Genomic DNA, 17,802 nt, shown 5'->3' on the forward strand with positions numbered 1-17,802 from the left:
TTTATTTGTAAGTTCAATGAATTTCCCATGTCAACGTTTTCTTATAATTGCTTTCACATGTATTTTACTTGCAATTTATGTACTGTAATTCAGACTTAATTTTCTACCAAACTGAAAGATATAGATAAATACAAGAAACTATGAAAGTTAGGTAAGTTTGATTCGAATTTGATGCACTATTCAAAGACCGAAATCCGGATGCCCAATATTGCCAACCAGCAATTTTCTTTTGAAATAGGAAAAAAAAAGTAGGTGTGCTACTGAAAATTCCTTGTACAGTTTTCTATGAAAATCTGAAAAAAGAAAGCACTTTCACCTCTGAAAAAGTGGCCTGGTCAAGCACAGGAGTAAGTTTGACTGGTGAGAGAGGCAGGCATCCAGGCTTGAAGGGTGTGAATTGTGCAGAGTGCTCGGCACATGACCTCAAGAAGCAACTAGGAGCTTTGGATTATTGTTTAATAAGCAACAGCACAAAATTGAGAAATATACTTCTTAAGGCAATAAGGTAGTGAGTTCAACTTTAAGTCCAGAATTAAAATAATTACTTATTTCCTTTCAACACATGAGACATCATCAGACGATGCCACTTATTTAGTACCTTTTCATTTTCACTTCACTTCATTTCACCGAGCAATTACAATATTGACTGATGTCAGATATGACCACATTTCCAGCCCTTGTATACTTGTGAAGGGAGTGGGAGTGGGAGAATGTTTTCCTATCTGACCTAAATAATAAGTAAAGCACAAAAACATATTTATTTGGAGTAGGATATTGCTCATACAGGTTTTCTTTTGCTGGCAGAGTAACTGGAAGGACAGAAAGAATTAGATTCCTAAAAACATTATGTTTGGTTAATGTCACAAATTGCACTTTTCCTAAACTCCCTAATTTAATTCAGTTTACTATTTTTTGGAGGATATTATTATTACAACTATATTAGGAAAATTAAAGTTTGAATTTTTAATTATGTTGAAAAGAGTTTGATCCTGGGTCTGTAGCAGGATTTGGTACTTGCCTTTGATTGCAGCTTTGCTGCAATTTAGCCTTAGGAAAGTGTGATTTCAAAATCTGAAAAAATAAAAATCTTAATTCTGATATTGGTTTTTAATGCTACAGAAGGAGAAATTTTCAGTTTAATGCTAGCTGTTAAAAATATGGAGAAGTGATAATAAAGATAATTGCAAGGACAATGCTCAATTAGCAATAAAATAAGGAATGGCAAAATCTGCTATGCAGTTTTAAATCCAGAAAATGTCACTACCAATAGTGAAGGAAAAGACAAAGAAATTTTTAGAATGAAAAGATTTTGATAGTTTAATGAAAATTCTTGAATTTTCGATTCCCAAAAATTCTCGTATAATGAAAATTTTCTCCTTAATGAAACATTTCTCAGCTAATCAGGAAAATATAAAACTGAAACAATAATAGCCATAAACAATTGTTTACCCCCAACTTATACCGATTTTAAGACTTGATATTAAAAAGAAACACAGCAGAAATTATTATACATGATACTAACCTAAATATGGAATACAGGGAAGCTTCAAATTTGTCATATGATCCCTTAATTTTTCAAAGTTGTTGTTATCTGAGAAGACATCAGCCAACTTATCAAATGTGCTTTTTTCCTTCTTTGTAAGTTGCTGAAGAAATAAAAAGAAAAATGTCCATTACTATGAAAACTATATTTAAAGAGGATAAATAAAATTCATCACATAGATTTAGGTGGTTTTTTGCTATAATAACTAAAGCTATTACTAAAGAATATGCAGTCTCAGCTGCATATTCTCAATGTGACTGACAAACTGGGGGGGGGAAGCAGAAAAGACAGTTATGTTTAATTATTTTTGTCACACAAAAGGTAGAAGAGAACATCTCAAAATTAATGGAATTATTTTAAAACAATTATGGTACATGTTTTAGTCCTCATCAAATATACCCCACCAGTAACTTTTATATTATAAACTTTTCCAAACCTTTTTTAGCACTGCTAATAACACAGAAACAGTTCTGGATATTGACACAGAATATCTTTCAAAACATGCAATATATTTCCTTGCATATCTTCTAGATCAATGTACTCCTTTTTTTCTATCTACTGAGCTGCATTTTGACAGCTACAGCTTTTTTTTTTTTACTTTGGAAACAGAAAGTCACACTCAGCAAGGAGATAATTTGATAAGCAGTATGAGTGAGAATCTGCTTAATGGTCTTGATTGATCTTCATTGATAGCCTTTTGAATGTTTTCACAGTCTTCCTCATTTCTGCTCAACATATTCCTAACAGTCTCCATTTGACCATTTTTTATTTACCATTTTTAATTTGAAAATCACCTGCACACTTGTGATTTGCTCAAAGCATTATTTTCAGAGGTTTGCCAAAGAGTAACTACAGTCTCAGATGCAGGTTTTCTAAATTATATATATGGGAATAATAAAACTTTTAACTAATGGTCTGACAACAAACAGCAATACTGTACACGTTTTACAGAACAACTTTTGAAACTGGCAACAATGAGAGTTCAGAATTCTGAAAATGTATGTATGGTAGCTATACATACATATTTGTAGTTCGTATGTAGTTTCATCCATTAAACATTTTACGAGACAAGAATGTTATAATTCACTGTGTGTGTGTGTGTGTCAAACTCTTTATTCTTAAGTTGTGTATCACAAAAAAAATCACAGAATATGAGCAGGAATATGTAAAACATCACAGAGGATAAACCACTCTACTTAGACTGAACTGCATGGAGAAAAAGCATGAGAAGTCCTAAGGTAACGAGGTATGTAGGAAGTAATAAGATACTTACAAAATGTTGAAGTACAAGGTTGTCATTCCACTTATTTTTTAGTACCCCAATTTATTTATAATATGCTCTCCATCTTTTCCTTTCTTGACACATATGACAGATATTAATTTCTTATTTTATGGCCTCTCAACATAAAAATATATTTAACATACAGATTGCAATAACACTTGAAAGTTTCTCACCCCGTTATTTTGGCATGTTTGGTACAGGAACAAAATAAGTATGAAAAATCTAACATAATGTGAGACTTATGATATGGGACGTTGTCCTGCTGGAAGATTCCATTTCCATTTGGGAAGACAGAAGCTATGTAAGGGTGCTACTGATCTGCAGTTATGTTCAGATAGTCTGCAGCTTTCATGATCTGTTCTACCCCAACTAAGGCTACTATCACATACGATATTTGTTGCCGAAACATAATGTTAGAAGGAACAATTCTGGGAAGTGAGCTAATGTGAAATCGGGTTACCATCTTCACTTGGTAAACAGGCTGAAAGCCAAACAAGAATCAGTTATTGCTCAGACTGGTGAAAGTAACTTTTTTTCATGTGATGATTGCTCTTACGTGTTGTATTTTGTGTCGCTCACACTAATTTTCGTTTTAAACTTTATTGTTAGTTATGGAAAATAATAGAAAGGTAAAGGCTATAAAGTAAATCACTTTTATCTCGACTCTGGTGATTCTGACAACTGAGGAAGAAAGGACGTGTTACAACCTTCTTCCGTGAGCTCGTGTTTCGTCTCTTTATTTAAAATTGGTTTCAAGCAGTTCTTATCTCAACACACTAAAAGGCACACTCTGGTTTTAGGAGATTATAAAAATTCTGTTGTCATTCCCTTCTTTCCATCAATTAGCTATAAAGTTTCACATATTTTGCAGAAATTTAACTTTCGGGTCGATTATTCTTCCATCAATAAAATTCCGAGTTCCATACTCAAAGACCCCAATTCCGGATATGAATTCCTTAGGTATTTATAGGATTCCCTGCCAGTGTAGTTTAATTTACATTGGCCAAAATAAGACAGCCTTAAAATTTCGCGTGAAGGAACATGAGACATATGTTAGGAAAAAGGAAACATAAAGTCTTCTGCTGCCCAACATTGTTGGTACGAAAATCACACTTTCAATTTTTCTGCTGCCAAAATTATTCAAAAAACTTCTTCCATTGCAGTACTGGATTTTCTAGAGGCATTTCACATTCAAAAAAATCTTTAACGATCCTAATTCCAATCCATCTTTGCCTTCGGCCTTTAAAGAAATTATGTTTTAGTTCTGGTTTCATCAACAGATGGCGCCACTAGCTTATTTTCTGTGCAGGCTTTCTTATCTTATCTGATCATTACATCCTATCTCGTTCATTTGCGCTTTTGCAGCAGACGATAGTGGTTCGGTAAAACCATCGAAACTAGTCCTGTGAAAATTTGAAAATATAACGCTAATTTTTGTTGACTTCTGAATTAGTATTTGTTTGGCATGTTATTTTGTCTTAATTTTTGTTTATGTTGCTATGTAATGTTTACTATTGCATTGATGACTTAGTTGTAAGTTTGGCTTCCTGTCTAGGGATTGCACTGCCCGGGACGGGCAGTCCTTAGGAAGGGGGCAGTGTTACGATTTTTGTAATGATTTATTTTAGTTTGCTATTTTTAACAGAATTGTTATTAAATTATTTCATTTCCCCATGCAATTCTGCACGCGACTTATTTGAAGAGAAAGTCAAGCCAGAAAAATTAAAAATATAGGAGCATGTGCATTTAATAAATAGATATCTCGTAAGTGCACGCTTTTGCTTTTGGGGAAAATACCAGAATATACTCGTGCTTGATTTAAAAAGCTTATAAAAAGGAGGAAAAACCTCTCAATTCAGTAGTTGTTTTAGGAGTTTTTAGAAAACTGCTGCTGTTTACTGTAGCAAATTTGCGGTGAAATCGAATTATCTTTGTTTTGAATTACGTTCTGTTGAATGTTTGAGTAGTTTAAAAGATAACTACTGTGAGATATTGCAATACTATCTGTGGAAATTGAAGAATTTTGCTTTATTTCTTGTGACAATAATAAATCTTATTCCCTTTTCATCGGACTTGTGCATTCAATTTATTACGAACCCATACGTTTGCAACAGTATAATAAACACAAGCTAATATTTAGAACAAAATGTTCAAGATCGTTATCCTGATAGAACATGAATATATTTTGCATTCCAAGTTTTCTATCAGATGCATTTAGATTTTTGTTGAGAGTATATATATATTTATGCCGATTCATATTAATTTCTATAAAAAGCAAATTTCCTATCCCAGACGAAACATTCAAAACCATTACGCTTTCACCTTTAAGCTTAACTGTAGGCCAAACGTTTTTTGTATTCTGTTTGCCTTTTGCCTCACAGCAATTTGTCCATTAAATTTCGATTCATCTGCAAATGTAACTCGTGCGATATTTCAGTATGATAAATCCTTGTTTATTATGGATTTTGCGAAAGCCAGTCGTACTTTCATCACTATCTTTTTGAAGAAGCAGTTTGTTCTTGCTCATCGCTCCTTGTATCAGTGTGCCCTAATGGCTCTTCTGATAGCTTCAGGTTCAGACTTCCTTGCAAGCTGTTCTTCAAAATTCATTCTAAATTTTATTGCACTAATTTTTGGGTTTAGTTTGATTTTTCTTAGGATAGATCTAACATTCCTTTGTGTTAATTTTGAATATGTTGCAGACTTCAGTGCATTTTACACAGTTCTTTGCAGTTTCCATCCTTTTAATATTTCAGACACAAATGGTCGTTTTGAATCTCAAACATGTTTTGAATATTTGTATAATCTTCAAAATCATGAATAGTTGAATTTCAAACAGAATTTGTCATAATTTTGTAGCGTCTTGCCAAGTTCACTTCAGATATGAAACTATTCATATATTTTGGTAAGCAAGTGATTTCCAAATGCAGATACCAATTCTTAGAACGTATTTTTATTTAAAACAAAATATACCACAAGAAACGTTTTCCAGAAAATATCAACAACAGTTTCAAATGTCCGAATTACTGTGCGAGTTATGGATTAACAACCTCAGAATAAATAATTTAATTCAACGATCATTTTGATTACACTTATAACTTGTAACAAGCAAATGTTAAAATTGAGGAAATGAAATATACTAAAAAAATTAGTTTATATTTCAATATTTAGTACAAAATCTATGGAAATAAATTTCAAAAATACAAGTGTCTGAAAATAAATATCAACCCTTTTATGTATGAAATATAATGATCGAATTCTTTAAATTTATCGCATGCATTAAAATGTCTTAAGAAATCTGATATTAAAAGTAAAGTAACGAGACTTATATCAAACCATTATGCTATTAAGAATGTTTTGACAAATACGATTGTATTACTTCAAACAACTAATACGTTTAATATTAGAAAGACTAGATATGATATTTTTCAATGATCCATGTTCAGATGAATTTTATTCGGTCTCTACATAAATCACAAACAGTTTCAAATTACTACTTTAGAAATGCAACCAATCTAGTCAAATCGGTATGGCACGAAACAGTATAATAGTACTTGCAAATAGTATGGACCGGCATAGAAAGGTAAAAGATGATAGTAAATACAATAAAAAGTATGTTGGCTTGTTTCCTTAGTTTCAGTTAACACTTGAGGAGCTAAAATTTTGAGAGCTAATTTTTTTTTAAAACTACTCGTGTGATTTTTACAAAATTTGACAGTTTGGCATAATTTGAGTCGTAGAATCGAAATATGGAAAGAAATTGGCATATCATTTCAGAAAAAGTCTGATTTTGTGTCAAAATTCCTACATTAGAACAATTACAAAATTTCTCGACTTCTCCACATGTTTAATATTTAAGTCATTTTTTCACCTATCAGTAAAATTCATTTTTCAATTCTTAAAGATCTCATAAGTGCTTTTATTTTTTGTGTAATTTAGCATTGTTTGATATGTATCGTGTTGTTTGGAATATATTGGGCAAACTGAAAAAGCGTTGAAATTTCTCGTCAGAGAATATGATATAATTTTCGAAAAGAAAAAAAATTTTGTTAGCTAAGTACGACGGTCACTTGATTACATTTCAATATGGGATCTTCAAAAATTATCCGCAAAGCTTCTTCATTTAATCAACTGGGTTTCTTTGAATACTTTCACATCATTAATAGTGTTTCTTGTTTACTTAATGATATTAATTTTCCAATTTCGCTCTTCCTAATGCTTTCAAATTTCTAATACCTTTACATTTCATTATTATTTTACTCAACACACCATGCTACATTCTTACCCTTATAAAATCGTTTCGCTCCTCTCACTATTGAAATTGTACAAATTGTACAAGGCAGTCATTGAAATTAAACCTAAAGATGAAATTCAGCGGTTTTAAAGCCTGCTCGAACTTGCACATGCCTGTTTTTACATACTTTCATACACAACATTGAGTGTGCATACATGGTCTCCACTACGCATGGATAATCCACAAACCAAATAATCTACACCCAGATAATTCAGTATACTGTATCTTCATATTTTGTTTTTTAGATTATAAATAAAATGAATAAGTATATTTTCATACAATAGTATGTACATTATACATTTAAATAAATGCAGAAAAATATGCAAACGTGTTTACTACTTACTGCCCAAGTCTTTGCTAACCTAAAAATAGGTGCACTTCGCAGAGCTGAAATAATTGCAGATTCTGAATGTAAATTGTTTAATTCATGTAATTTTTTAGCTATTTTGATAAAATGTGCTATGATGTCAGCTCTTGCTTTGGGAGTTTGGCCAGTAAGGATTTCTTTCACAGTCCAAAAACTAACCTGAAATAAATTAACAGCATTAATTTTAATTATTAATCTCCCTATTATGAATAAAATGTATTTCTTGCACCCCCCAAATGACATTTTTGATTATCAGCACCCATGGATTCAACAGAACTGTCAACAGCTTTTTGGCATGCGTTGAGTATACATGTAACAACAGCCCTCCCATGCATGCACCACATATATGGATTTACATACTTTAAATTAAAATATCAATTTGATGAACAATTGACACCCGCAGTAGAAATATAAATATTGGCCACACAGATTTCTTTAATACAAATTGCTTATGAAATTTCTTATTTTTTGTAATATACATCTTTTTATTATCATTTATGAACAAAACATTATCTAAGCTGTAAGGATGATAAACAAAAATTTTTCATTTATTCACTAAGTCACCAATAAATTGGCTTGTGGATGCAGATAATGAGAAAGTACCAAAGATATTTTTAAAAAAATTTAACAAATAAAATTTCATAATGACATTCTAGCTCTATGTTATGAAAAGTTAAAAATACTTACATGATTGAATCTTTGAGTAAAAGCTACAACATTTGGGGCATATGTCATTTTTTCTTTTTTATTCCAACAGCAACTAGATAATTCCTAGAAGAAAAGGAGATTTTAGCAAACATATTATAAAATTAAATAAAATTTTTGTTTTACAAGATTTAATTCTCAGATCCCTAGCACTTTACAACAATTTAGATTTCAGCACATAATTGTTACAAATTTTAGACTACAAGTCAAATTAAACAACTATTTTTTGAAACTAAGAACTATAAAATATTTGGCTGCATTTATACAACTAATGCAGGGGCCTGCTGAGTACCTGCCCAGGTGGACCATGCTAATCCATTCACATTTTATTTTCATTTCTGCAAGTGGTAACTATAGGGGCCCCTGCATACTGGATTGCTCAGAGGTCTATTGTCAAAGGCACTTCTCATTTTATAGCATAGACAACTAGTTAAAAGGTTAATTGAACAAGATCAAACGATAGTTTATTTATTATCATTCCTGTGATAAGACTTAGAAAATGACAATTGTAGACAAAATTCTGAAGAGATTAAAAAAATATATTTAATTCATTCATTAATTGTACTTCAATGACAGTTGGATGAAGTGGACATAAAGTCCCATTTTGCAGTGGGAAATTTCCAGAATTCTAATGTTTATTGTTGAATTTGTATTTAGTGAAAAGCCTTAAGTTTAGTATCACATTAACATCCTTATGTTAATGTTAACATCCTTATGTTAATGTGATACTAAACTGGAAAATTATATACACTGGTCGATCATTGTTAATTACTATATACAGCTTCACACATATAATGCTGCAAAGATACCACTGAACAATAACGACTTACATCAGCAATATTACATATGAAACAAGATTCTCAAAAGTAAGCGTACACACTTAAGAGGGAGAAAAAAAAAAAAAAAAAAAAAAAAAAGCAAAGCTTGCCACAAATACATTTTCAAGACTTATACTAATATGCTTAGAGAAAAATTCACAAAATCAGCAACAAATGACGATACAGAAGGACTGGCAAGTTCAGAACAAATGAATATTTAAATTAAATCTCAAGACACAGGTGCCAACCTTGAAATCTTACAAACATGGAGGAGGTTCCTGTAATGATACAAAGAGAAAATGGGAGGTTTTTCATGCAGTACAACGAGGATGTCAAACTCGCGGCCCGGCCAATATATCAGCAAATAATAATATATAATAATAAAATAACATATCGACGAAGAAAAAAAACGAAATGTTTACTGCTAAGTAATTAATGATAATTTATTCAGTGTTATATTGTTAGATTACTAACTAGATTGTTAGATTACTCACAGCGAGCTGACACACACACTACTTAAATTACAAATGCGTGTCAGTAGCTTGCGTTCAGCTACCTTCGGCTTTTGGGGGACATGTGCACTCAGAACTTGTACGCATCCCCCGATAGCCGAATGTGGCCGAACTCATGGTCTCAGTTTTCCAATCATAGTTTTGTACGATATATTGGTGCATGCATGTGCATGCACTTTGCTTTATTATTAATTATTACTTAATTCATGTTGTTACGGATTTCAGAGTTATTTATTTATTTAGAATTGTAATTAGATTTGCTTCATGTTGTCTTAGCAACGCACCCGATTTTTGAAAAGACAGCTGCATTGGAAGGTTAAAAATAGAACAGCGCGTGCACTTAATACCTAATAAATAAATATCTCGTAATTGCTGTTGCCATCCACAAAAATCCCGATATTTATAGATGTTTCCAGTATATTCGAGAAATTAATTATAAAGCTTATAAAAGCCGAGAACAAACAACTCATCTCAGTAGTAGCTGTAGTTCTAGCGAACTGTTTGTTTACTTAATGCTGTGATTGATTTGTAGCGATTTAGCTGTGAGATAGAATTAGTTTCTCTGTTTTGAATTGATTTACGCTTGACATTTTGTGATATTGTTAGAATATTTTTGAAGAAATATTTCAGCATTTTGATTTATCTCTTGTGGAAAGAATAAATTTTTGTTAACTTTTTAACGTTAACCGTGTTTATTCCAGGCCTTTGTATTCAGTATGTCTATATCAAAACCAAGTGGTAGTAAAATTAAACGAAAAATCGCTGACGAACATAGAATAACCCAAGTAAAATGGGAATTAGAATATTTTTGCTGTGAAATGAAAGATAAAATAATCTGCTTGATATGTAATAATACTATTAATGTACCAAAGTTATATAATATTAAACGTCATTACGAACAACACAAATCGAAATATAACAATTACGAAGGATTAATGAGAGAAGAAAAGTTGAAAGAGCTCAAGTTAGGAGTGAAAAAGTTACAAGGAAAATCGTTACAAGGTTTTTTTATCGTTACAAGGTTAATTTATCGTTACAAGGAAAAGATATCATTATGAACATGTTTGACATAATTAAAGCATTCAAATGTCAACTAGTTCTTTGGGAAAAACAACTTAAAAATGAAGATTTGACGCACTTCCCGACATGCAGCATGAACAAATCAAGTTTAGATGATACTTGTTCGTATCAAAAATACGCAGAAAAAATTGCAAATTTAACAACTGAATTTGAAACGAGGTTTAATGATTTTAGTTCCCTCGAAGACTTTTTTTTTTTTTTTTTTTTTCTTTGTTTTCTTCGATTTTCTCAATAAGTATTGACTCAGTACCCAGCCATGTGCAAATGGAGGTGATCGAGATTCAATGCAACTCAAATTTGAAAGCAAAATTCATTGAAGTGGGCGTGCCTGAATTTTACAAATATTTACCAGCCAGGTTTGAAAATACTCGAAAATTTGCATTATTTCCATGTTTGGTAGCACTTATCGGTGCGAGCAGTTATTTTCAGTCATGAAAGGTAATAAGTCTCCTATTAGAAACCGTATTAATGATGCTCACCTTGGGTCAGCATTGAAAGTTATCACTGCAAACAAAATTTCTCCTGAAATAGGAAAGATAATAGCAGAGAAGAGATGTCAAGTATCAGGACGTAAACATTAAATTTTTCTTGTTCTTTTCTATATAAATATATATATATATATGTTTATTATTGTATTATTCGAAATAAATCTACGTTTCTATGCATATTGATTTTTTTTTTTTTTTTGGCCTGCCTAAAGTTAAACCTTGTTTGTTTGGCCCAAGTGTACCTATGAGTTTGACATCCCTGCAGTACAATGACACTATCTCAAAGGAAATGACATTAATTCAGTTTATTATTTATGGCTCAGGTTAAAAACTATTTAAATTTGAATTCAATTCTAATATAACATATATTAGCACTGAATTGGATATTTAAAATGTTATGTTGGTGACCAATTTCATTTTTGAGTTTTCTTACATTTATATGCTGAGGAAATTGCAATAGGGATGAAGTATTACAATGAAAATAAAAGTAATAATTAATGTACATGATATTTCTGTGGATAAACTTAGTAATGTACTATATATTGAGGTAAACAAAAGTAAATACAAATATTAGCTGATTAAATATTGCTTGAATCTTCATATAAAAATCTGTAAATGCCTACAGCAGATTAATACAACTTAAATCAAGCAAAATTTAATAAGAAAAATTTAACAATTGCTGGAAACATTTTCCGTAACAAAAGCAAAAAATTAAAAACTTGGAGATTCGGTAGCCTTCTCGTAGACCAGGAGATGTGATAAAAAAATGGACATAAAAAATAATGATGAATTCTCGAACAATAGTTTAATATAATTAATGGAATAAATAATTACATTATATTTGATAAAAACTGCTTAAAATTAATCTTACAATTGTTTTACATTATTTTTATGCTCTGTATTATCACATATTACAGCCTATGAAATTGGTAAATTCAATTCTGAATATTTTTTTATATCTAGGTTTATAACTTTAATATCTACTTTTATGGCATTAAAAATAATTAAGAGCTTTGAAATTTTACTAATAATTTATAGACCATTTCAATTAATGAATATATATTTATTGACCCTAATCACAATTTTACTTTAAATCACAACTCATTTAATTTTGTTAATATCATAAAAATATTAATATTTTGCTAGTGCAGAAATTAGGCAATTCTGTCAAAAAGTACATAATAGTGAATGATGACAATCTACATGACAGAAGTACATTAAATAGGTCTTTTTCTGTTATGCACACACATACACATGCCAGAATGCTTGACAGGTCCATAATAGTAAAGTACCACAAAATGTAACTAGTACACAGAACAAAACTATACCTCAGGATTTCAATAACTTATATTGCAAGCATTGCAGCCTTCAATAAAATACAGTGAAACTTCCCCTAGCAATCATTGAAAGTAACCAGCATTAAGCTTAAAACACGGATAAATATCAGTGACGATAAAACACCACATCTCTAAAGGTTGGCCAAGTTAATGGAATATGGCAAAGCTCACCAGGGCCATGTTCCTATGGAAGGGATACTTTTGAGGAGAGCTTTCTAAGGAAAACTAGCTTGTATTCAAGTTATACATGGGGAAAACTAAAAAAATCAACCATGCAGCCAGTCTGTTCATGTGGGCTTGAACCTAGGACAAACTGCCGGAATTCCACAGCCTCAACCCCTTTTCTATTGACGAAGCATTCCCATTTAATTCCAAGTAACAACCTTCAGAGAAAACTAAAATGATATAGAAGCATGGTGGTTTGTCATGCAGAGATTTCACTGCAAACTGAAAACAAAAACATTGATACAAAAAATATATATATAAATATATTTATATACCTCTGGCTGAATTTCTTTAAAAACTTGTATATCCATCAAAGTTAGTTGGCTCTGCAAAATGTAAATAATTAATTTGTGATGTAAGCATAACAATAAATGCTTCACGACAGAATCATAATACCATAAAAATAATAACATACAGCAAAATCTTCAGGTGAAACTCTAAGAACTGAAAAGACAACAGCATCATAGCTTTTCTGATGAACTGATTCACCATTCCATCGAGTATCTAAAGCATCATGTGAATTTGAAATGCAATTTAAGCCCTGCAAAAGAAAATACACGAGAAAAAAATGTAAACCATTTGTGAAGCTATCAGTTCAATTCTACAAAAACAGATACACTTTTCATACATATTTACTTAACAATTTATTGATGGATGAAGCTTACTAACAAGACTGCTTAACAAAAATATCATTAATGTTTGAGCCATGTTTTTTGGTACTCTTCTGTTATCGGGATCATATTCAAAAATATATGTATGAGTTCATAGATGCATGTATATACATATGTATATACACGTGCACATACATACACGTGTGCATACAATACATTTCTTAATCTAGTCCCAATAACAGAAGAGTACCTAACAATAATTTATAAATAATATATTGATATTAGGTATATAAAAATGTAACATTTCCATACATTTAAAAACTCTCAGTTGATAAAATTTCTACCAAAGGGAAAAAACATGAAAATTTCCTCACCTGTAAATAATTCATTAATTTTTTTATATAATGGATACTGCAAGTGATTAAATACCTGAGAGTAAAAGATTGCTATAAGCATCATCATTTACAAACAAGATTTTTCATTTGTACTTTCTTGCCCATGTTACCTTTGGAAAAAATAGGTCTTATTTATTCCTTATTTACATATCAACATTTTAAAATTTAACTCTTTAATTGAGATTATGCAATGCCAATAAAGCTCCTTGGTCCTAATAAGACCCTGCGACGTTTTTTTACTTACAAAATTGATTACATTTTTATTTGTTTACAGCACCATTCTTCTAATAAAAGTTACATATTCTTTAAGGTTTAAAGGACCAGCTCGTACGTTGTTGTGATTTTTGACTAATAGCAGACCGCTATTTATATTATTTTTCTACTTTGATTTTAATTTTATTTTACATTGCTCGGAATTATAATAGCTTTTGACACCTTAATGTGATTTTCAGCGGACGCGTCGGGAAAAAGAAACAGAACAGTGGAGCTACAAAAAAGGATTTATTCCAAAAACTTTTTTCGGAAATACTAATGTTCTTTTATGAAAGTTTTTGGCATTAAACTAGAGCTTCAATGGTCTGTTTTGGCGAAATGCGGAATGGTATTTAACCTATTTCGTAAAACAGTTTTTTTCCCTTGAAAAGCCAACTGAGAGTGCGAGTGTATTAACTTACCATTTTTCCGCTATTTAATTTTTTTTTATTGTAAATTGTATTGATGCATTTTGTGTCTTCATTTTAGTTTTAATTTTTTATGTATAGGCATTTCATATATTGGCAATTTTAATTCTGTTTTTTATACCTTCCTTTTATATATATATATATATTTTTTTTTTCCGTCGATCTATTTTTCATGTGAGTTAACTTTTCAGATTTCACAACGGTCAGATTAATTAATTTTTTTGTGCATTAGCAAGTCTTCCAGCACTAAATTTGGCAGTTTTATCGCGTATTTACAGTTTTTTCCAGTTATTCCAGACAAATTTCTTATTATTTATGTAGTACTGTGTTACAATATTTCGTGGAGCTACAACTCCTGGTAACTTTTTAGCAAATTAGCTGCAATGTTCCTACCTACTACTATTCTTTCAATCTTTTTGCAGCATTATGCGCAAAAGTTTTTGAGACCAGATAGGTCTTACATCTAATTACCAGTTAGCTTTGCATTTTCTTTTTCAATTTATATATATATATATATATTTAAAAAAAAAAACTAGGTCGAAATTCTAAAAATGTAAAAATACAATTGTCACTGAAAAATTGCTGTTTAAAGGAAAATATATTAGACAACTTGACACATACTTACTTGAGAAAAACTGAGATGCAGTTTAGGTATGGAAAAAAAATTTGAATAGGAAAAAAAAAAAAAAAAAATTTCTTTTAGCAAGCATCCTTCTCTTTTAATGCACTGTAAAATATCAAACAACTATTTACAAAATGTGTGTAAGTGGAAACAGCAAAGAATGTAGATTCATGTTTTGGAATTAATATAAAACCCATGTTTTTTAAAGAAAATTAAATAACATTTTAGAAACAGTCCATGAAACAGTCAGAAAATTGATGCCCACTGTAATAAACTCTTGTGTTCTTATAGAAAAAGGAAGTTATAATGAGTACAAGAGGTCACTTTATTGAAAATGCCCTCTCATAAACTGATTTTAATAGAATAGTTACTATAAACACTAGCCATTAAGACAGCATGATTACATTATTTTATTACATATATCAGTATTTCCTTGTTAAAGTAGCCACCATGTCTAAATGTCAAAACTGGCAAACTAAATTACCCAATTTATAATGCGAAAAGAAATATCATCAAATGCTCATGTGGGGGCCATTAACAAGGAAGAATAAAGAATACATTAACTTTGTGTTACTATTTAGTAACAGTTTGGTACAAACACAACATTAAACTAAAGAAAAGCTCAGATACTCAAAATAATTTTAAAACTTAGAAACTTTTTGTAAATAAAAAATTAAGCAAATGAGACATTTGCAACATCATCATAAAGCCCATACACGACTTTTAATTGGAACAAACAAACACTGTTACCAAACAGCATGGATTTAGCACCAGTAATGGAGAAACATTATGTCGCATTACAATCATAAGATCTTTGTCTTGGTTTGACGTAAATTCAGTTAATTTTTGGTAAGCCATGAGCTGCATTTTTATATGCTTAATTATCCGTAATTTTCATGGATCTGGAATTCGACAGTTCCGAGCTTTCTGGATATTCGGGCTTTTATTGTATTTGGGATTTACTGTACCTACAGTAAATAAATCTGATCATACGTATTGCATATCAAAATTAAGAATGTCAGGAAAACTTATGAAACTGGACTGTTGAAATCATATTAATATGTGCATTATTTAAAGCATTATAAAAATAGTGAGGAACTTTAATGTTTATGGAATAAAAGAATACTTCTGTGTATGACAGATGGGTAGAAAATATTTCGAAGTCAAGAAAGTTATAATTTTTAGGATTTTTTGTAATAGAGTACAAAGTCTGGACTTCCATCATCCGGAACCCCTACTCTCCTCATAGGAATAAAGAATATAATACAAATAAAAAAATTAACAAAGATAAGTGGTAAATGACTTTCTCTCATTCACTAGGATGTCTCTTTCAAATACCAATTGCCTACGGGAAAAGGGAATTAAACCATGTGCAACAACAATGCATTGATTGGTATTAGCCACAACCATGCTTTTTGCCTCCGAGTGATTGTGTAAGGAGAAGGGTTAACATTTTTGTATCTGGACTAAACAAAAACTGCTTCAAGAAATATTTAAAGCTGATGTTGCTCATCCTTTTTTTTAATATAATTGCCAGGAAGAAGAAGAAAAAAATTAGATTCTTTGGTTAACATTGCAAATAGTGCTCTTCCTTAACATTCTCATTTGATTCAGCAATTTTTTGCAGGGTATTATTGTTGTAGCTATCTTGTTAAAATTAAAGTTTCAAATTTCGATTTCCTCAAAAAAAAAAAATTTCTAATTCTGAAGCTGTAGCAGGATCTGCTCAGCAAAAGCATGTTTGATATCTATCTTTCATATAGGCCTCATGAGAGAAAATGGTACTGCCGTCTTGTGGCTTAAGAAACTGCGATTTTAAAATTAGGCAAAACAGAATTATTTTGGCACAGATTTTAGACACTGCAGAAGGCAAAATTTTCCACTGCAGAAGGCAAAATTTTCCAAATAATGGAATTTGTTGAAAAATATAAAGAAATGATAATATTAACAGAAGATTTCCAAAGCAATGACAACACAGCAATCAACAGTCAACTAATGAATGGCAAAATGTGTAGTGTGATTTTAATTCCAAATAATATCACTACCAATAGAAGACAGTGACAATGAGTTATTTGAGAATGAAAAGGTTTCAAATGACAGTTTAGTGGGAATACTCAACATGTCAATTACAAGATTTAAATAATAGAACTAAACAAAAAATTATACCTGTATATAAAAATAAACAGAAAGTATTAGCACAAAAAATGAAACAGCCTAAACAATTTACATTGACAGAAATATTTAATAAAAAAAAATTTTGAGCTTTTTTTTTTTTTTTTTTTTTTTTTTTTAATTTTTATTCTCTTAAAATTATAAATGCTTTATTATTTCATAAATAACTTTCACATTTTTAATTTTATAATTTCTGCATGTTATCTTACTAGATTTAAACTGATGCTCAGACCTGAAAAATTTCAAAAACCAGAATCACTAAAGTTTTGATCATTCTTACCTTGTACTGCACTGAGAAGTGCATTCTTACTGGCAATTCAACATCTGCTACAGGAACCCTTTGTGTAAGTATTGTAGCCAATGTGAAAATCTAGGTTAAGAACTGGATAAGGAAAGCTATGCTAATTTAGATACAAAACTGTATCATGAAGTAATAAATATTTAGGAAAAGGTGTTGAAAAGTCAAACTGTTAAGATAAGAATGGAAAGATATTATGGATTAGATCAGATTGCTAAGACAGGATTGGAGATCTGCTCGCCTGAGAGAGATACATAATACATCTGTAGCAAAACATAGTTTACTTCCAAGACCATTTAAATTTTTATATAGGTTATGTTACTGAAAAATACTAGTAAATCAACATGTTTAAGACATAAATCATTTTCTTTCA

The 17,802-nt window shown here is 30.6% G+C and overlaps 1 protein-coding gene across 2 annotated transcripts in view; it reads right to left on the reverse strand.

The window, feature by feature from the left end:
• The window catches only part of LOC118203214 (ras-specific guanine nucleotide-releasing factor RalGPS1-like), a 149,770-nt gene that overhangs the window by 31,096 nt on the left and 100,872 nt on the right, over nt 1-17,802 (reverse strand). For both annotated transcript variants that reach the window (XM_035375487.2, XM_035375488.2), the window contains exons 3-7: nt 13,067-13,192; nt 12,927-12,977; nt 8,174-8,257; nt 7,463-7,645; nt 1,523-1,646 (exon numbers count right to left, since the gene is read on the reverse strand). In XM_035375487.2, the coding sequence (XP_035231378.1) occupies nt 1,523-1,646; nt 7,463-7,645; nt 8,174-8,257; nt 12,927-12,977; nt 13,067-13,192 (568 nt within the window). The remainder of the gene's footprint in view (nt 1-1,522; nt 1,647-7,462; nt 7,646-8,173; nt 8,258-12,926; nt 12,978-13,066; nt 13,193-17,802) is intronic.

Source organism: Stegodyphus dumicola, chromosome 7 (assembly GCF_044657685.1).
Source record: "Stegodyphus dumicola isolate Sdum_Otavi_A_Nest chromosome 7, ASM4465768v1".
Lineage (NCBI taxonomy): Eukaryota > Metazoa > Arthropoda > Arachnida > Araneae > Eresidae > Stegodyphus > Stegodyphus dumicola.